Raw genomic sequence first — 22,842 nt, forward strand, 5'->3', positions numbered from 1 at the left:
GCTAAAAAAATGATATTAATTAATATCCTTGAAAGAGGATTATGCCAGCATCCCTGAAAATGAAGGGAAACCTTATTCTTGAAACTTGGTACTTTATAAAAAGTATATTCCTTCTGTTCCATCATTTTGAACCTTACATTTCTAGAGAAAATTCTTAAAAAGCAGAAGTAGCATTCATATCATGTAAGTGAGGTTATGGTGCAGACTCACTTAATGAGACAGAGAAGAACTCCAGATGATTCTCACTCTGGAAGTGGCCCTCCATAACCTTGGCTGATACTTTTCATGCTTTACAGCCATCTAAAGCCAAGTAACAGTGGATGTACAATATGTTGCAGTGCAATCTTTGCAACCTGTGACACAATGACAAGGAAATATTTATGTCATATAAGTGGGAACAGCTGCTGTAACTCTACGATAACTTTCATTTTTCTTCTGCAGTAGAAATAAGAATGGCAACTGACATGATTTTTTTTCTTCCTAGCTTTCCTTTATTTAAATTTATTTATTTATTTATTTATTTTTAATAGGTGCAAGAAGTTCCTTGAATGGCATTATCTTTGTATAGCAATTACTGTCATTTAGGTATCCTAGTTTTCAAAGTTCCTCAAAAAAATGAGGTCACTATGCCTGGAAGAAATCATCATCATCTTTAAAAATGAACAAAAGAAACTGCTGAAAATAATCATTATTTAAAAACAAACAAACAAACAAAACAAAACAAAAAAACTGTCTGAAAATGAACCCATGTAGAGGTAAAGCTGGACAGGTTCAAAAGCAGAAAATATTACCTATAAGCATGCTTATCAACAGTCCCTGCGTGCATTCCCTGGAATTTATCTTGACATAAAGCTTCAGTGTTCTTTTTACTCCAAGTGTAGTCCTTATTCACCTTGACTGTGCTGTAACACCGGTTCCTGTCCTCTGAAATGGGGTTTTATACAATGATCCACCTAGATTATATGATTTCCAATATCTTTTAATGAAAACAGCAAGAGTATACTCTCAAGAATACTTACACATTTCGTATTTTATTTCTTTGGTTTCCATTCAATTTCTGTTCTCAATGCAGAACCCTAATCATGATGTTCAAATGCTTGAGGGGTCGAGATCTAAATACATCTCTGATTGTGTCTTTTTTACTAGATCTACTAAGACAGCTGCATTCCTTGGTAGCAATACATTTTCTGCAACCCAAAATGAAATGTATTTGCAATGGGGGAAAAATGAATGCTGTCAGCTCAAGATGTCTCAGTGTACCTGGATTTCCCTTGTCTGCATTTGGAAAATCAAGTGCCACTTCCTTTCTTTCTAAACCTTTGCTTTCTAACCCAAGATTTCTGAGGATACAAAGAAAAAATCAGCATATAATAGAGTAAAAATCCCCTCATCAGTATGTTTATCCTAAGATGTTTTTGTTAACATGGTGGGTGGAAAAGAATAGAAAGCTCATGAAATCCAGGATTGACCTCAGCTCATAAGTCTGATTGCCAGCAGCCATTGAACAGTACGGTGATTTTGGCTGTCGAATATCTTATTTATATTTATGAAGGCATAATATCTATTACATATATATATTTGCATGAATTTGTAGAGTACCTTGTTCCATATTCATCTTTGTGATACTCGCTTTTACCATGTTGTAATTCACTGCAGTGTAGGAGTTACAGCAATATAAAATTTAGGTGGCTTAGCAGTGAACCAGTCACAATGCTGTTGACAGCCTACAATATTTTACTATTCTGACAGTTTCAAAACAGTATCCACACAATAGGAAGCACCATAAGCTGGTATTTAGAAGAATATACTGGATAAAATTGTTTTCTGAATGGAAAAAAAATGCAGTATACAGACATAATCATTACACTTGTAGACTTTAATTAAACACCATTCATAAATGTATCATTAAAAAAAATGATATTAATACAGATTTAAAATTGCTGTTTTTGTCTCATTTTTCAAAAGTCAACAAAATGAAAATAAACTGTGAATATTATGTAAACTGCATACTTTTTTTTAAAATACAATCGTATTTATTTCATTCTCAAATTTTTGTGAAGAGAAAATATAATCGGCTTGTGATTTGCAAACATATTTTTGTATATATTTATTTGAAGGTTTATAATTGATTGGCTACAAAGACAAAATCCAAAATAAATGCTATCTAGTACTCTACCACAAAATCCAGAAATTGTATGTAATACAAAGTGATAGCTGGGATTTTTTTTTTAGTCTTACTAAGCACTGAAATTCAATGATGTATATTCTTGCTTGTAAAAATATAGTATTTTGCTATGCTATTAGCATGCTACTGTGAGTATCAGAGGAAGTGCATTATTTTAATTGTAGAATTTTCACTTCATGGACGTTTTCACAAACGTCATGGAAACATTTTTTTTGTAGCTTTGTCTTGTCTCTCACACTGTGATCCAAACTCAGAATCAGGTGGGGTGGATTTTCAATAAAAGCTGCATATACTGGAGAAGTCAATAAAATGCAGAGAATGTTACTGAGTGAACCAGGCATTGTGATTTTATTGTCATTTGCAGAATGGTTACACTGTAAATTTAGGAAAAGACAAAACACCAGCTACTTCAAAAATGAATCAGGTAGGGAATGAGTTGCTATTCAGTTGAGATGAAGCAGGAGCCAAAGAACTGACAAACTTGGGCATATTTTGAAAGACCTTATCTTTCAGAAGCAACACACAGAACAGTTAAGACTTAATTATATTAATGATCATGGGGAAGGCCTTTAAATATCGTCTATTTTTGTTTTCCATATACTTAATCATTGCTTTTCTGAAAGATCATAAAGAGCACAGCATTTAAATTTCATTGCTGTAAAAGCAGGTTGTTCCTTTACTTAGCCAACATAAGTAAAAGTAACCTGTGTGACCTCAGCTCTCTGGCTTTTATGGAACAATAATCATTTTCTGACAGAACCAGTTTGCAGGGTTTTCATATGTCCACCACAAAGAAAAATTGTATGTCATCTCAGTTTTATTATATCCGTCAGCTGGCTGCCCATTTGTTGTGGAGTGTCTGCGGTGACATAGGGCCATGACTCTATTCGGCTGTAATAGATTGCCTGTAGTGCATTCAGTGACTCTGGTACCTGTTGCTGGTTCTTTTTCCAGGTCAACTGGCTGCAGGTACATGTGAGATTGTTACTTTGGACAGAGATAGCAGTCAGCCCCGAAGGACTATAGCCCGACAAACAGCTCGCTGTGCATGTAAAAAAGGACAGATTGCCGGTACAACAAGAGCAAGGCCAGCCTGTGTTGATGGTAAGAAGTACAGATCTATTCAATTAGTTTCTGCCAATATAAGAGTGATGTCAACTGGTAGCGCATCATCAAAATGTAAAGGCTCTGTAGCAGAAATTTTCATGTGTCCCAACTAGTAATAGTTATATGGTCAAAATACCCCAAAGGGCACTAATTCTGTAGATATTTCGATTACAATTTTTAATTTCAATTTTCACTTTTGTTTTAGTTTAATATGCAGTTGAATGTTAAAGGCATGGTATTGTTATATTTTGCATGTGATGACAGCATCAACATTGAAAAGGCATTTTTCCCCCCTGCAATATTTTATTCCTTATAATATTAAACAAACAAGCAAGCAAACCACACTGCAAAAGAGCCTCAATGGTTTTATGCTACTGAGAAGGTAATGTCACAGCTCCTGTGTGAAAGTGAATGTTGCTGAAGAAAACACTGATATTGTAATTTCTGAATACACCTTATGTGTCCAGCATTCCTTCTCTCCTTGAAATTATGATTTTTGTATGATTCACTGCAGAAGCAGTGATAACAAGCAGCCTGGAAAACTGCTGGCATAGAAGGAGGTATGAAAATATTTAACTTTAAAATCATTTTGTGAGACAAATTTCTGTACTACAGATAAATAAGATGTTAACAATGGGGAAATCTCCCAGACAGTTCTGCCCTTTTGCTCATTTGTTAGCAAGCATTAATATTAAAAATAAAATTGAAGATATATTGAAATAGTTGATGTAAAATAGTTTGTTTTGACCTAGGCTTTGTTAACAAAAGTAAAAAGAAGATGCTTATGTCCAGTAAAATAATAAATTCACAGAGTACCTTTGAACACTGACTGGTTTGAGTCCTCAGATATAAACATTGTTGAGAATACCATTCCAAAATTTGGTCTTACCAGTGATTATCAAATATAGAAGACAGCTCAAAGGAGATTTCAGAGCCTACCCACAGATAAATATAGAACATCACGAACATTCTATTTTTGTATTTTTCTTTCAATGTTTTTGGTACTCTGTAACACAGTTTCTTAGCTGTTTCTCTCGTAATGTGGTGCTATACACAGTAATTCTCTTCTTTCCTGTTTTATTGTAAGATCATAAGATTTAGTTGCTTAAGAAATTAATTATTTTCTTGTGTCATTTATGCAACTTTAGCAAAATTACTTGTAATTTAAAAAAAAAATCAACATTTCCTGTTTTAAAATTAAGTTATATAGGAAAATATGAGTTTTGCATCATCTGATGGGAATTAGACGCACATTTTTTCCTCATCCAGATATGGTATAGAGTGAGATTCCTTGACTGTGACTTGGGTGTCCAAAGTAAGTCACTCTGCTACTCACTCTTTGTGTTGCTTTGAGACACCTCTGGTGAAGAAATTAAACTTCAGATAGAAAATCTGTGTGTCAGTAAGAGGAGATTACTACATCTGGTCCTCTAAGTGTGATACTAGCTTAGTTTCCTAGTATGGAAGCTTTGAGGTCATTTAATATTTGAAAATATATTTTTTTGTTTGTTTGTTTATTTGTTTTTCATTTTGTCAGGAACTAATAAAAAAGGGCCACTTCAAATTCTGCTTTTGCTTTCAATGTGCTTGGTCATCATTTTATGAAATCATAGAACTAGATTGTAGGACCTATGGTTAGATATTGTTTAATCAGATAGGGTTCTTTAGGTAATACTTCCCATTTGAAAAATAAAATTTTTCATGGGAAATTCATTTGAAAAATAGAGTTTCTAATTAAATTATATGTCCAAGTGCTTTCCTTCCAGGTAGTTCTAATAAGACCTAATAATACATTTCTTTATTATTTTGTTTATTGTTGGGCCCTTTGCTAAGAATGATAACTAAAAGATGTATACAACAGACTACTTTGCTTTTTTGGATGCTGTTAGGAAAAAAAGCTCAAAAGCCTTAATAATACTTAGAAGTGACTAATAGGTTACCAAATTAAGAAAGCATAGGCCAAATCTCTGGTGTGCAATTTTTATTCAGGAACAGTGTTAAAAAATAGTGAAGTTTTATATACCCTAAACATAAATTTATACGAGAGAATAAACAAATGCTTTATCTTGTCTGTAATCTTCTGCTGGCAAATAAAGCTGGCAGATGAGTTGGTCATTAACTAGCAAGTATCCATCTGTGAATTTACCAGGTTCATAGTTTAAAGAATACACACTGAATTTTTCCATAGTGTTTATATTAATTTCTAGAATGAAGTGTTTCAAACACAGCTACTAAATGCTTTATTCTGGCCAGAACATGAAATCTACATAAAACCTTGTCTGAGAAAAGATACTTTTGTTTCTGATGTAAAGTCAAATACTGGTATTTTAGGAACACAACAATAAAACACATATGTTTGTTTTGTTTTGTTTTGTTTTCAGTAAAGAAGGGTGTTTTCATCTGTTGAAATCTTCCATCTAGCAGAGATTCCATTTACTTTTACCCCATTGTCCAAACAAATAAATCCTTCTTTAAGCTTTCTTAAATACGATAAAGAATTTGCTTTTGCAAAATTTATGTTATTTATATTACAGTTGATCCTAAGATTGCATTTAAGGTTTCATTTCTGCTTTAACAAAGAAGTAAATCTGTTGCACAGATATTTTTAATGCCAGTTTGCTTTCCAAAGATTTATTTCTTCTAGTTTTATTCTTTATACGGTCTTGATTTTAATGAGATTATTCTTGAAGTAAAATTAACAGAATTAGACCTTAAGACTTTTAATAATTAATGCAAAGTCATTTGCGAAGTAAGCAGACATAGTAAACGTGACCTGCCAACCTACTAATAAGAAAACATTACATAACAATTGCATTACAATTTCTGTCAAACTGTATTTTGAAGCTGCACAGCTGAAGCTGGTAATTTTAACAACTTTTAAGTGCATCAAGTTGCACCTGATTCATTGTTTAATGGAGAGAAGTACCTTAGAATACATTCGGTTATGCTGTATATTTCCTGGAGCTCTGAAATGTGAGTATCAATTATTGCAGCAAAAAGAGTAAGTAATTTAAGGGCTCTTAAACCTCAGAAGCATTGTCTGAGATTGCACTTGTCAATGTAGCTCTTAGAATAAGTCCTGAGTTGATTACCAAAATCCACTCCAATTTCCACTGCTACACAGCTAAGGTCTTTTCCTAAAGAATGAAATACAGTATCTGTCAGATGTAGAAAACTCAAATTCTTAAAAATGAAAATGCAGTGTTCAGAGCTTGGTCTGAACAGAGCACGAAGAACATAACTTTTCTTCAAATATTTTCCTCTCGTGGATTTACACTTTTTTTTCCCCCCCCCCTTTTTTTTTTTTCCCTAGTGGTCTTTACGTATGGCAGACTGCTAATACAATCATAAAAATATGGCATCAGTATTCACCCTGATTTCAGACTTGATTTAGTGTTGATTGTTGCACTATTAGATTCACAAAGTCGTAATGTTTATTTGGTATGTTTGGTTCTGATATAATTTTTATTTGTGAGTGTAGGTTTTGTGATATTTTGATAGTAGTTTCCTTGCACTCTTAGTTTTATTATTATTTACAACTAGCATTTCCTAGTCCCTTTCTTGAGATCAAATTCCATAGCAATGACCTCAGGTGCATTACTTTGATAAGATATAATATTTCAACATAGAATCTGTTTATCACCAGAGTAATTTGCCTGTGTGTCTGTCAAGCTTCATCAGTTTTTTTAATTTGGAGCTTGTGAGAGACTGAAACCTTCAGTAATTTGGACTTGTTTTAAAGCAAGTGACAAAAGTCTTTGATAACAGTATGCGTACACATGCACTCATGGTTTGTGTTCTTTCACAAGAATTTTATCTGTCTGAAAATAAAATTTGTTATGCCAAAGTGTTTCATAGAATACAAGTACATTAACCTGAGAAGCATGTGTCGAACATCTAAATGTTCAATAGGTTCCAATAATTCTGTCCGATACGTATTTATAGCTCAAAATAAACAGCAATTTTCTCCAGAAAATAGAAACAGTTGATGAGAGGAGAAGTGGGTATGAGAGAAGTAATTGCTTGAGAAAATTAGGATGGCAATGTCTAATTTGCTTACCTGAATTCTGTGATTAGAAGATTCTCATGCTTTGGGTTTGAGTTCTGGGTGCTTTTATGTCTACAAAGAGAGATGAGAAAACCTGTGACATTGATCCCAAGTTCCAAAATTCGTGAAATTCTTGAATTTGGAATAGCAGGAACTCAGGTAACTGAGTTCAAAATTTCAGACAATTTATCTGTGAATCAAAGTTTTTTGTTTGTTTTAAATTTATTTGCAAGCATTAACAGCATTTTTATTAACATATATCCTTATTTGATATAATTTGTTCATACATTATGATTAAAGTGCTTTCCAGTTGGCATTGATCGATGTTGTTTCACACAGAACTCTAGATCCACAAGGAAGCCACATTAGTTTCAATCAATAATTTACTGCTCTTCTCATTAGCTCTAGGAGTCTATAGGGAGGTGCAGGGTCAGAATTGATCATTGATAGAATCCTAGGTCATGCACTTGAAACAAAACTCAGTTTAATACCTGAAGGTTCTACCTTATCCACACTGACCAAAAAAAAAAAAAAAAAAAAAGTCAGAAGGACACTTTAGCTTTTACATTTAGAATATTTCATGTGTTTATTAATCTGATATTTATATTATTTTGTCCTGGCTTTATTGTGGATATTTGCAAATGTTTTCTCACTGAAAATACTATGCATTTAACTTTGTTACATTTAAAGTATGTCAGTTTGAAAGAAGTAAAACAAAACGGCAAATTGTGATGGATTTGAAATTAAAAGGAGACTGAATAATACTAAGTAGACATTTTGCTGAAACAGAAGCAGTGTGCCATGCAGTGTGAAAGATTTAAGTCAAGGAGCACGGTGAGACTATTTGTCCCTGAGCAAATGGTATTAATTATATTGTAGTGGTGGTAAAAGATTTGGCTATTCTGCTAGGTAGTTATGAAGTTAAATATGTTAGAATATGTAGTTAGCATGCCTTGTTTTTGATGAATTCAAAAGAGTAACAATTTCTTTAAACTGGAGAATATTGTGACTGTAATGAACATCTGGGGAAAATTAGCCTAATAAAATATTCTGATGGGTCCCTGAGGTCTGAAGGACAATGTCATCTTTTTGTTTGTTTTCTTTTTTCTTTCTCTATTTGCATAGAAAGCCCAGCTGTGACAAAATGCTAAAACTAATGGTTCAGTTGCCATATTACAGATAAGATTAGAACTTTCTTACATTTTTGAAGATTCATTTTCACTAAACAGTTAAACTCATTGAGTAGCTGTTGAGTACAAGAGACCTCCTGTCTAGGAGGTGTCTAGCACCCCTCAAAATTAAAATGCCAATTTGTAAGTACTTAATATTACTACTGAGTGAAGCCATACAACATAGTAAAGAAATGCATGTTTGGTTTAATATTTGTCTGGGAATATTCAGGCTGTGATCATGAATTTAGTTTCCAAAGAATAAAGCTGTCTTGTTTATAATCAGACCTTTTAAACAAAAGCCTAGAACTTTTAGGCTGGTGGTCATATTTAATGTTGTGTATGTTATTGTTAGGATAGAATAATGCTATGCAACATTAGAATGTCTTTAAAGAAATCGAATAAATAGTATTTGGTCATTGCTTATAAACTGTTATTTTCAGTTTTAGGATACCTTCCTGAGCTTTGGGAGTATAGTGTTTGTTTTTGTTTTGATGCATATGAAGTGTTCCAAACACTGTATATATATGCTCATTATATGAAATAGTTGTTGAGTACTCATCTCATGTTGTACTTTATATTATTAATAATTTATATTTCTTCCTAATTTATATGTGCACTAGATATTGTGGTGGTTTTACTCAGCTGGGCAGTTGAACTCCACCACAACTGCTCTCTCACTCTCCCCCCCTCAAAGGCAAGGGGAAGAAAATACGGTGGAAAGGGCTCAAGGGTTGAGATAAGGACAGGGAGATCACTCAAGAGTTATCGTCATGAGCAAAACACTCAACATAGTGGAAATTAATGTAATTTATTACCTATTACTAACAAGCTAGAGAAGTGAGAAAGAAAGAAAACAAAGTAAAAACACCTTTCCTCCATCCACCCTTTTCCACCTCCTCCTCCTAAGTGGTGCAGGGGAATGGGGGTTGCAGCCAGTCCATAATGCTTTGTCACCCACCACTCTGTCACTGTAACTTTCTGCCCCTGCTCCAAGTGGGGTTCCTCCCACGGGATGCCATCCTTCGTGAACTGATACTGCAAGGGCTTCCCGCAGGCAGCGGCTCTTCAAGAACTGCTCCAAGATGGATCCGTACCATGGGGTCTATCTGTCAGGAGCAAACTGCTCCAACACAGGTCCCCCACAGGAGGCAGCTCCCCCCAGACCCCCTGCTCCTGCGTGGGCTCCTCTCCATGGGCTGCAGCTCCGGCCCGGGGCCTGCTGCTGCGGGGACTCTCCATGGGCCGCAGCCTCCTCCAGGCCACATCCACCTGCTCCACTGGGGGCTCCTCCACGGGCTGCAGCGTGGAGATCTGCTCCGTGTGGGACCCATGGGCTGCAGGGGGACAGCCTGCTCCACCAGGGGCCTCTGCACGGGCTGCAAGGGAACTCCTGCTCCCATGTCTGGAGCACCTCCTGCCCTTCTTCTGCACTGACCTTGTTATCTGGTTCTCACTCCTCACTCTCCCAGCTGCTGTGGCGAAGCAGTTTTTTTCCCTTTTTTCAAATATGTTCTCACAGAGGTGCAAACAACATCACTTATTGGCAGCAGGTCCCTTTTGGAGACGGCTGAAAGCGGTCCTTATCAGACATGGGGCAGCTGTTGGATTCTTCTCACAGAGGCCACCTCTCCAGCCCCCCACTACCAAAACCTTGCCACATAAACCCAGTACAGATACAGATATAGATATAGATATGGATGATATAGATAGATAATTATCTTCCTTTGCTTAGGCAGTGGAAGAAGGGTAGCAACTATGCATTCACCAGCCCCATATATATGAAACTTAGTTTTCAACATGATTGAAATAAATAATAATTCCTTTCTCCTCTTCCTTACCCCAACTCCCATATATGCAATCACTACTGCATCTGTACATTCAGACGCATCAAAACATGTTACTCATTATTTTAATTCAGCTACCTCTAAACAACTCCTTCAGAATTTTAAATGTTCCTGATTACTGACAAATGAAGTAAAATTATGTGACTCACAGGCTTCCTATTCTCAAGCATGGAACTGGCATGTTATGACAATTTCCACTTTGTGGGTCACTTTTCATTCAGAAATGCACAGGGAGTTGAGTATCACTGCAGTTGCTTTATTTCCTGCTTGCAATTGATAAGGACAATGTGAAATTCCAAATCAAGTTAAGCAATAGCTCTTACCCTAATAATATCATCAACTCGGAAACACCTTATAAGCATGCTTTTATGAGATACTTGTATTACCCTGAATGTCATGTGTGGTTTAGAGACTGAAGTGCGGCTACAGAAGAAATGCTACTGTTCAACCCCAATACAGAAAATGAGCGATATAAAGCAAACAGATCAGTAGCTGCATCAGCAATGGCCACACTGATGTGTCTATAGGAAGTACAGGGAGATAAGATAGGTTTCCCCTTTTAACTGAGAATCCACACCAGGAATAACTGAAGACATGATCAAAAAATAGCGCCAAAAGACTTCCCTAGGATGGTAAGAAAAAGATCGGTAACTACCCTAAAGGAGTATTTTCATCAAGATCAAGAGCTAAGGGCTGCACTAATTTTGAAAATGTTTGGTACCTAGACTTGAATGGCTGAATGAGGCATAAAGATACAGACCAAAATTTTCCAAAATGACTAGTGATTTCGACAGAATAATTAATTATTTAGTAGTCAGGTAGCATGGAGTGAGTACTGACCACAGTCCATTTTAAAAGTCAGGAGCTTTTTTTTTTTTTTTTTTTGAGAGAGATCACTGCTTCCTTATGTTCCTAATGACAAGTAAATGACAAGTAGATCTGTAGATCCCCATTGATGATCTACAAATGTTTACAGAGAAATGAATAAATGAATCAAGGGCTTAAAGAAATTAGTTTTAAATAATTATGTAGTGAATTAAAGGATTATTTTCTACAAGTTTCTGAAGGATTATTTACCACAGATTGAGAGGAAATACTTTGGATAGAAGAGAAATAGGTCTGGGGTAAGTGTCAATAAAATCTAATTGAAGATAAAATACTTTTCTAAGTCTTGTACCTATAATGAACTGACCAAATTGGAATTATTTTGCACTTATTTTGCATCCTCCTTTGAGTTGAAGCTTGGCATCAATACACCATTTCAGGTTAAGAGATGACTGTCTTTCTAAACGATAGTGCGAGGAAATATTTAGGAAAGCAGAATTTAATTATGTGATTTGGAAGGTGGCCAGGAACCAGGGGTTAACACTGGTACTGTTGCAAAGAGTGCTGTGAGAACTTTAATTGCTTCTAATGCCTAATGCCTTGCTTTCACATTTCATCTGGAAGACAACACCTTCAGCCTCCCGGTGTTTCATTGGATGCGTTAGTTCATCAATGCCAGCAGCTTCATTTCCTTTAGTTCCTAGACACTCCTAAGCAGTCACCCATGTAGTCTAATCCTCTTTTCTCTGTGTGTGTTGATGGCAGTTTCAGCACAGAAAAATGGTTGGAGGTTATGTGACATTAGATTGTGGAACAATTTTCTGAGGGAGTGGCTAGAAGCCTAATTACTACAGACGTTTTAAATTGAACTGGACAAAATACTAGAAAATGTATTATGCATTAGCATAAGTATGTGCTGCATCACTGGATAGACTTTTCTATGCTTGATTTTTTACAGCACAGCATTGCCAACAATTGCACTGAAATTGCTGCAGTCTGATTCATTAGCTAACTTCAAGCAATAGGTCAATGTGACATTTCTAATTCAGGAGTTTGGTCACTGTAAGCTCCCTCTGTGGACACTGAGATGAGATGGGCACATCAGAGGTCATGTAGTGTCAATATTGGAATCGCCTCCTGAAAGCTCCTCTCTTTTCCTCTCCTATGGGATTAAAGAGAACGTAGGATGACTAGCAGAGTAGGTTTTCTGCTTGAATGTAATGTGTGTAAATACTTCAGGCTATCAGCTGCTCAGATCGCCTTCTGGAAAAGCCACTGTCTTCACTGATTAAAAGCAGTTTAAGGGGGAAAAAAATATGTAACATTTGTATTATCCCCTCTGCTTGTCATCCTACATTCTAGTTCCCTCTGAAAGAGGGAGGGAAGATGAGCTTTCACAGAGATTCATGCGTGCAGCTGGACTTCTGTCAAGGCAACTTGTCTCCAGTTGAATGTAGGGGAATCTAGAGAGAGAAGCCTTTATAAATACCCCTGCCATCAATGAGTAAGATAAAACTAGAGCTAAATCGCATTTCTAGCACTATGTAAAAGCATCACGGTGAAGGAGTATTTTTTTCTTCCCTAAATAATCTCAATAAGCACAGAGAACTATAAACAGAGAACCAGTATGTTTCATAAAAGAGAATCAAGAAAGAGTGTAATATGGTTAGAAATGGCATTTTAAAGCTATACACCACTCTTTTTTTTTAAACTTACTATAGATTTAATATCTGTTATGATAGATGGTGTGTCAGAAGACTCCTAGAAAATGTTGAAATTGATTGCCAAATTAGTGACAACATTAATAACACTACATCCAGCACCTGGAATAGGGTAGTTAATGCTAGACATTTTTGTATGCCTCTTTCAGAATACTCTGCACAGGGCTGATCAGAGAAAATACCCTCTTTGAAGACAGAGCCCTAGAAAGTTAACTTTTTCAGGTGACAAAAAAGATTTGAGTTCCCCCTGCTGCTGAGGGCTGAGATCGTACTACAGAAGAAAGTGTTTGTTGCATTCAAGCAATTCAATTCAATCCAAAACAATCCAATTTGTTTTGCTTAGGACTTGCTGTTGTTTTATTTCTACAATACCATAGGCATGCAAGGTGCTTCATAAGAACATACAGTCCTAGATGGAAAGCAATTGCAATGTAATGACAGAGTCCTTGTTTGTACAAGCTACACAAGGAAATAAGGATATTTAGATGCTTCCTTTTGTTTATTATCCAGATTCTGGGGAGTAAGAAAAGAAGGAATTGGAAGCGGGAGACAGAAATTTACCTCTCCTTGTTTCAGAGTATTTCTTTGAGACTCTCTGTCTTTCTTTGGTTGTCCTTCTTAAAGGGCCTACAGAAGACCTCTGCCCTTGATCATCCCTTTTGAAAGGGCAAGGTTAAGCCTCAGCTGAATGTGACAGAAGAGGATATACAGCTAGTTAAGGTGGGATCCCAAGGATTAGGTAGGAGAGAAATGAAAAGGGATGAAGGAAAGAACTGCCTTGCCTTAAATGAATGAAGAGAGAGGAATTAGAGCTAGGTTGTAGTTAGCAGGAAGAAAGATGGTGTTGTGACAACGAACATGAGTCTGACTTGGTGCAAAACAGGATGATTTACTGTGAAGCAGACTCTCGTTTGAAGGGAGAGTGGCACATATGACAAGAAGGAAGCAGAAAAAATGAAATAAAGTGATGCAGTACAAAACTCAGGTAAGCCCAAAGCTGATGAGAATTTTCTTATACTTTCCCTATTTAAAATATATATATATACAAAAATATCTTGTTTATTGTTCTTTCTGTGATCTCCCACAGTAAATTCACCTTTCATAAGGAAACAAATAAAGCTAAGAGTTACCAACCTCTCTGAGTCAAACTCACCTTTCAGCCAATTAGTTTCCACTTCCCTCCTTGAACCTCCCTCCCCCTGAACAATCAATATAAAAACCTTCTTTTTTACTGAGGGTTCAATAGAATTGGAAAATACTTTTGATGGGCTATGTGTTAATGATGGGTCATCCGGTCTTCTTCCTTATATTGCATATTATACTCCTAATTTATTCAGTATTTTCATGCATCCTCTGTTACACGCTGGTTTTCCAACTTTTGTGTTCAGTACCTTTGCGCTGCATATTCATGTTCCTCTTCATTTGGTACTTTACAGCAGTAATATTTCTCATCCTCTGTGACATTGCACTAAGCACATTTTGCACAGACCTATGTCCAGCCTCTCTCCACTGCCCTGGATAATGTAAACCTCCTCCAACACACAAGTAGCATTCCTGCAATACCTCCTTTCATAGTCCTACATAACTGGGAGACTCACTCTTCCTGACCTTCAGAAAGATCAGCTTTTTTTTTTTTTGTTATATTTTGAAAGTTTAGTATTTGGAAGATATATACAAATTGAAAGATTTTTAAGAACAGGATCTCTTTGGTAACAGACATCTTCTACATAGTGCATCAATCATACTTTAAATTTCAGGCTTCAGCTTTGTATGCATTACTGAGTTTTTAGTTTTGCTAAACATAAAACACTGAGTGTTTGCTACGTATACTGACTGATCTTGACCAGATTTTTAGATTAAGTTGTTACCCTAAACTCAGTATTTGTGCTCTTACAGGAAAGAATTTACACCTTTACATCAGAATACTTAAATTTTAACGTAAATTTTGGAAGTCTAGTCCTTATATACTAATATAAAGGCAATGGAAATGTGTTTTTTGGAGTGTGGAGAAGAAAGCTGGAGCACTGAGTGTAGGTACCAGTGTATCCCTACCTATATATCAACCAGACTCAGTGCTAACTGCTTATGTGCACTGATGGAAATTATCATCTCTTCCTTCTGCTTTTCTATGTGGTCATATGAGTGATAGCTGGTAGGGTCCCGTATTGGTTCCTGTAGCTCTCATAATGCTTCCTTGAAGGCTGGTGGAAACCAATTTTAGTGTGATATGACTTTGTGAGACTGGATCAGGGATGCACCATTTTTTTTAGATAATAATATCATAGTTTTTATGGTGCCAGTTATCTCAGAGGACCTCAAGAACCACCAGAGGTGTCTGTTGTTCTTTCAATTTGTATTTTTGTACAGTCACTGTCTGAAGTTCAGATTTTCAAATGCAGACAGCTTGGCTAATAATTTCAGTTTGTACTGAAATTTGTCAGTTTGTACCTGACCTTTGTTCATTTTAATTCAAATCAGGCTGTAATTCTCTTGTGATTTCACCATCATACACTAAAAGGTACTGTGTTGGTGCTGGCTTCCTTTACCAGTGAGATGAACTGTATTGTCTGCATTTGTTGGCAGCACAGTGTAGTGACCCAGCACATTTTGGTATATTCTTATGGGTCACATAGAGTCTGGCTAGTTTTGACCCTCTTTGCACATTATAGAATCCTTTTGCTTCATATGTTTAGAAGCAATATATATATATGCTGGGCTGCCTTCATTTCTGTAAATACTTCATATTATTTAATAATTGTATGTTTTCTTTCAGATTTTTCTGCATATTCATTACACACACACACACATTTTATATATCTATAAGCATTTTTTATATAGGTATGTGGTAAATATAAAATGCTATTATATTGCTGGTATTGTGGTGTTACAGTGTACAAATTGGGAGCTGAAAGGACAAGACACAAAATTCTTCTCCCAGTGATTAGTGCTTCTGTTATGAAATTACTTGCCCTGTCAAGGATGATTTAGAAAGTAAAAAAGTCTGTAAGAGAGAATCTGGACACTACTGTACAGATTAACTATCAGTTCTAATTGTCCTAAACTATTAATTATATCCATGAGTATATTTTCCGGGACAAGCCAGAGGACTCAAGTAAGGTTTAAACCAGTGTAAGAAGCCATCCATCTATTACAATGGCTAAACTAAATGGCTAAATGGCTAAACTAATTTATTATGAATTAAGTGGTGCCAGTTCTTTGTGTAGGAAATTCTAAAATTATATTGTGTCCAGCATGCAAACAAAGGTTATGGAAAAGTTTCTGTACTTGAAGCAGTTTTTGCTTCTCTTTCAGATGTTGATGACTATAACTGGAACATGAACATAAGTTTAGATCCTATTATAGAATTAATAAAAAAGCTTACTCAGACAGAGAGACATGATTCCTATCTTGAGATTCTTATGATTTAAGGTTCACATACTTTACCCTCTTAGTCAAATTAGAATTCTATTGAAGCTAATGAACCTATTTCCCTGAATTTAAATTTACTGGATCAGTACACTTTTGGACAGATAGGTATAATAAAAAATTATGGAATCGATGCAGTGACAAGCTTCCCGTAAGAAAGAAATTTTGAGAAGATATTTGGATCCATGTGTAAAATAATTTAAATCCAAAAAAGAAAAAAAAAGTATAAATGTATAGAATGGAAAAGTATAAATAGTATATAGATATAATATATATACTATATATATACTATATATACTATAATAGTATATAGTCTATAGTATAGAAAAGTATAAATAAATTACCTTTTTTGAGAATAAATAAATATTGTACTTTTCACTTTAAAGAAATAATCTTGTGTAGACTTTTATTGGGATTTGGGAGGTTTTACAAAAAACATTAATATGTACACACAACTATGAAAGCTTTGATCCCTTCTGTATCTAATGTTCTAGATGAACTTGGATGAAAACCAGAAACCAAAATGAGAAAAAAAAATAATATATATATATATAACTATATATATATATAACTCAGCTGTGGGATTAATGAAACTTTTTTTTTTTTCTCTAGGGATTTGACTTTCACCTCCATATCCCTGCAACAGTAATGCTGCTAGATTCCTACCACACTTCTTACTCTTTGAAGTTCACGATAGTTTCTGAAGTCATATTTCATTTGGACAGAGTTATTTCTTTCTCCCTGTTTGTGTGTATGTGTATGCCTATTGTGGAAAAACACCAGAGTTAACTCATGAAGTGCGCACTTTTTCTAGTGTTCATACATATAAGCCTTTCCATATGAAAGGAATTTCCATAGGCTCCATATGACTATGGAACTAGCCACATGGAGTAGCTTTTGACATATAGGTGGAAAGGACTACACACAGAAGATGCTAAAATTGGCAATTTCTAATGTTTTTATTCACGTAAAAAGAGGTTGCATAAAAATATTACTCAAGGTAACATTTTTTGTAATGTGTAATATGAAAAGATGAATACTGGAGGAGCTATGATAATTTAATTTTATTATGCTGAATGTCTGTTTACAGCCTTACAAAGCTGCATTTACAACTTCATTTGTAACTCCAAAATATAACTCTTGAACCTGCTTGTTAGAAGAAAAAAAAAAAAAAAAAGGTCGTCTTTCTTGACACTGTAATTCAAAACCATCCCATTGAAGTCTGAATGTAGTAGAAGATTTGGGGAGTACCATTACATAGAGTGTCAAGGCAGAAAGCTTTTGATTCTATTCTGGCTCAGGTTAAATTGTAACTGAAAATATTCTCTTTCAGTTCTATTGCTAAGGGAAAAACCGAAATAATATTTTCAATTCAGTTAACGATTGAGAAAAATATGAAAAAATAAAACATAATAAAATTATAATCTGTTTCATTTTCTGTCAGGTTTGGCAAAGATTGCAGAATATACTGAAATCTTCATATTCTGATTTTGTTGAAGAGACAATAATAGTTCAGACTGTTTTGCAGTTTGGGTTTGAATCTTTTCCCCACTCTTGAATTTTTATTTTTTATAATGCAATGTTTTTATGATCTTTTCAGTTTTTTTCTTTGAGTTTTCTTATTAAAAGAATGAAAAATAGCATTCCTGATACTATTACCTTTGGATTCATGTCATGTTATGATGAATCGTAGAGGCCTGCTAGTATGCTCCTGATAGCTTATGGAACTTCATTGAAAGGTTAATTTGTACGAGATTTAGGATTTCAGTTTTCATTTGCTGAGAAAATTATGCACAGATTATATGTACTAGAGAGATGTTGGTGCTTTTTATTATTTTTTCCCTTAGCAAAGGATGTCTTGATTTTCTGTGCTTACAAACAGTTCAATAAGCCTAAAAGATAAATTACAGAAAAGTTATGTATAATAACATGTATATTATTATGTGCAATAATATGTACAATGTATGTTATAGGCATAAGATATCTATTATGAAAACACAGCAAGTTAGATACATACACATAAAAAGCATAAAGAAAAAAATATACAGATTTAAGTGAAAGCAGTATGAAATGCTTATGAAGTTTATGAAATGTGAGAATACTAGTAAGTGTGTACAACAATGTATATATTTTTAAAAGGCATCTTTTAGCACACTTTTTATTGCTGGAATTTAGACTTTTTTTTTCTTCCAAGACTTTAACCTTAATATATAAACCCAAACCACCTGAATTACCTTTAAAAGATTTTCCCAGTTTCAAAAAATATATTTCTGTCTTATTCCTGAGAATGGAGTAGACCCTACTTATCCCTCACCTGCCCAGTTTTGAATTGTAAAGGCGTCTGCAGAATTGTGGAGTATGCTTTTCACAGAGCTATTCATGTCCCAGATTTGTTGAGTCTAAATACTGTATGATAAGAGCTAGAAAATGGGCCCTGGTGTTCGGCAATCTGTAGCCTTGATAAACATCTGTGTCCATAATACTTCCATTAATAGGATGTACTATCCTCATACCGGAATTTCATTACGCTGCAGAGGCAGAGTAGCTGAGTAAGTAGAGATAACTAGTAGCTTATAAGAGCTCCATTAAGAACAGTTGTAGACATTTTGAGAAAAAATGAGGTGTAACTATCTTTGAAGTCCTTTCCTGTTCTCTGAAAGATATTTAATAGTTATTTTATTTTCTTAGTGATTTTTTTATATTATTATTAGTATTAGTATTAATCATTGCTTCCAGTAGAGTACTACTGATTTTTGTTTCAGGTACACATTACATAGTTACCATTTTCTGGTGGTCTTCTATAGTATAGATGCGGATATTGTCATGACTACTCATGTTGTATGAAAATGGAGTGTTGCTGCTGGATCAGTATGAGATGTACAAGAAAATAATACTTTCCATATCATTGTGTCACATCCAGAAGAGTGCACTGAAATCAGGTTCAGGGCAAAGGTTTTGACTATTATATATATATAATACATTATATTTATAGAGGTTATACAGAAAGTGAGTACCTTTATAAATAATGACTGTCAAGATTCTTGTTTTCACTCATGGCTGCTATGGTATAAGGACAAATGACAGTCTTTCATTATGCAGAACACTGTAGTAAATTGAAAGCACTAGGAACTAATAGTTAGCCCCTATTCTGAAGAGCTTACAGTTAAATCATGAGACAAATGATGAGAGCAACTATCTTGTCCCAGTTTGTTCATTTCTGTATAGCTGTAGGAGAGGTGAGTTCTGCTGAGAGACAGTAGAGCAAGAATCCATGATGGAAAGAGATGCTTCAGGTAAAAGTTGGGCAGGGGACACAACAGAAAGTAAGTGTGGGTATGCAAAGAAGCTCAGGCTTCTTTTCATAAGAGAAGGAAGAGTGAACAACTTCAGAGTGAGTTGATACACAGAAAGTCCTCAAAGAAAGACATAGAGGATGACAACAGGCTGGAGACAAGGACAAGAAACTAAACATTGTGACTTGGTTAAGTAGAATTAGAGGTTGGCTTCTGAGGTGAATCAAAAGGCAATACAGAGGGACTGAATAACTGCAGTGATAATAGCACATTTTCAAGAGAGCAGAAGCTGTAATTAGCTTTGAATTCAGCTGAAATAAAAAAGGACAGGTATAGATTCACCCACAGATAGAAACAGAAGACCATTTTGTTCTCATATTTGTGATGGATGTGAGAACCTCAACCAAGAATATGAAAAGAGAGAAATCAGTATTACTATACATCTCTGAAAAATTCCTTACTTTTTTTTCTTCCACTAAGCTGCTTTTTATTTTTTAATTATTATCTTTTGTAGAAGAAGAATAGTGTTTGTTTCTATCCATCATGCATAGTTCAATCAGATGGACTAATCAGTCTTCCAAAGAAAGACATTAGGAAACCAGTTAAGTCAGTCATGATGCACCTGCATTTTCTTCTTGTCTGGTCATCTTCTGTAAAAGTTACTTCTGCAACCTGATGCCCTTTTCCTCACACATTCCGTAGCAGGCTTTCATTAACCGTTCATTGACTTATAAAGAGAATCTGGAATTACCAATAGACATCTAAGGTGTAGGATAACTCTTTGGTTAGCTAGTAATACTTACTTGCAATCCATATTGGTGAAGGACTTGTATTTTCATTTCCTTTCATATTATGTTTTCGTTACAAAGGGTCTTCACAATTTTGGTGAGAACCTTTTTCTCGCAAGTAACTGCTAAGCAAAAAAATTCTTCAGCTCCTTTCCTTCACTTATCTTGGGTAGACTGTTCAGACCATGATGTCATTCTCCTTTTCTTGCAAAGTACTTGATTGATAATCATTTTGCTAGAACCAATCTGAATTTAAAAATAAATCTGTCCCCCATTCATTGGGCAGTAGGACAATGACATTGCACATAATTTTTTGTAAACATACATCTTCCTGTCCCCTTTTCTAGCCCCTGTGTATGCTTTATATAAATTTATTTTAGTTTAGTTTTAAAAAAATGTTGATCAGTCCTGATCTTGGATGGAGAATTTAGAGTTGAGAAGATAGAGGTATGTTCAGTGTAAGAATGGGGAAAATAGAAGATGTGATACTAGATTTCTCATGTGGAGAGAGGTAATTTAATAGAAAGTAAATTGTGGTTTTGCCGTAGTGAGAGAGGAGTAACATATAACATCTGCTTCAGGGTAAACACTTGCTTGCAGATAACTCTAGAATAGTTAATCAAATGTTCAAATACATTATTACTCAGCCTTCTACCTCTGTCATAACTGACCAATGATTTTTCAAGAGTTTTAAACTAAATTTACAAATAATGTACCAAGGAGGAGTAAAGGGTGGTATGTTCAGTAAGAGTCATATATTGCTCTATAGGACAAAGCATGAAGGCCATAGCTCTGTCTAGCCCAGTATTCTACCAAAATGGATGGAAAGTAACATAAGAGAACAGTTAGCAGTATTTCTCTGGTATGCCATCTCTGGTAATGCCAAAAACCTACTGAAGAAGAGACTGCAAGGGCCAACCTTTTTCTTTTTTTTTTCTCCTTTTTCCATTTTCCTTTTTTTCTTTTTTTTTTTTTTTTCATAGTCCCTGAAGGCTTTTTTCTAAGCATTGCTGTTTGAACCCATGTACAGTTTAGCCTTCATGGTACGTTCATCCAATCAGTTAAAATTTTTGTCAGGAAATTTCATATGGTGTCTCTAGTTCTTCTATTTTATGTTGTTATAAGAAACGGTTCACTTTTCCTGTGGCACTCAGAATTGTGTGTGTGAACATACGTATGTACTCCTCTAGTAGATTAAACTGTTTAATTTGCCATCATAAGGTGTTCCTGTACTTGACCTTCCTTTGAACCTTTGTAGTTCAACTGTATCTTTCCAGTTTTAAAACTGCCTAGGTAGTACAGCTTATGTAGTAATGCTTTGTTTTGTTTTGTTTTTCTGCTTTGTTTTCCATCCTTTTCTTAATAACTTGTACCATTTTGCTTCCAGTTCTGACTGCCACTGATCTCTAGGTTGATGTTTCTTTTGAAACATTTCTAGTATGATTTCCAGATCTTTCTTTTAGATGCTAATAGCTAATTTGGAGTATATCACTGTGTATCTATAGCTAGAGCTGTTTTTTCTATGTGCATTACTTTGTTTTTATTGGCATTGGATTTCAGTTGCCGTTTTATCATCTGGTTTCACAGCAGTGTTAACATCTCTTTGTAGCTTTCAAAATTTTCCTTTTACCACTCAGAATAATGTATTTCCATAGTGTATGCACTTCATGGTTCCAGCTCAGCAAAAGCTGCAGCATCACAGCTTCTTAGTTGTCAGACATTCCAACTCATGTTCACCTGTATTTTTGTATTTTTGTTAATAAAATTGTGCAGATTTCTCTGTGTAAGACAGATTATTAGGCTTCAGACTATCCTTGTTATTATTTTTTTTCTTTTTATGTTTTCCTTGTTCCTTTGTAGGGCAAGGATGCTAAAAGTAGAGAGAATATAACTGTGCTTAGTTCATTCAATATACATAGATAATATCACCTCCTGTTGTTTGAAAGAGGGAATTTCTGAGATGGGTTGGGAATTTTGGTTAGAAAATAAGCCTTGCAGCTCTTGGGTCTCTTTTCAGTCTGGTGTAAGTTGTCAATTGCTGTTTCAAAATTTCTCTTTAGTGTAAAATGATCAGTTGACTATGCTAACCAGTATTTAATCCAACTGAATGCCAGCTTTTACTTTTTTTTTTTTTTTTTTTTTGTAAAGAAACTTTAATAGATTGGAAGCTTGAATGGAACTTATGATTATTAAGTGGCTGGAAATTATACCTCAGGCTCCTGATAACCTATAACATTAGGTCATGCAAATTCACAAACAATTGTGCACAGCTTGCTTTCAAGAATCCTTAACCATTAATAAAAAGTCTATACCCAACAAATACTTAGTTACAGCACAAGTCCTAGTTCAAAAACTTTCAAGTCAAGATGATTTCTTCTCTGTTAAATCAAAAAAACTTGGAAATGGTAGGATTTTTGACCATCAGAAATTTAT

The 22,842-nt window shown here is 34.9% G+C and overlaps 1 protein-coding gene across 4 annotated transcripts in view; it reads left to right on the forward strand.

Annotated features, from left to right (window-relative positions):
• The window catches only part of TAFA5 (TAFA chemokine like family member 5), a 440,326-nt gene that overhangs the window by 225,542 nt on the left and 191,942 nt on the right, over positions 1–22,842 (forward strand). For all 4 annotated transcript variants that reach the window (XR_013953050.1, XM_080598078.1, XM_080598079.1 and 1 more), the window contains exon 2: positions 3,140–3,289. Coding sequence is in view for 3 of the 4 variants with exons in the window: in XM_080598078.1 (XP_080454204.1) it covers positions 3,140–3,289 (150 nt within the window). In the remaining variant the exon portion in view is untranslated. The remainder of the gene's footprint in view (positions 1–3,139; positions 3,290–22,842) is intronic.

The sequence above is a fragment of the Anser brachyrhynchus genome (genome assembly GCF_964034855.1).
Source record: "Anser brachyrhynchus genome assembly, chromosome: 1".
In the NCBI taxonomy this organism is placed as follows: Eukaryota; Metazoa; Chordata; class Aves; order Anseriformes; family Anatidae; genus Anser; species Anser brachyrhynchus.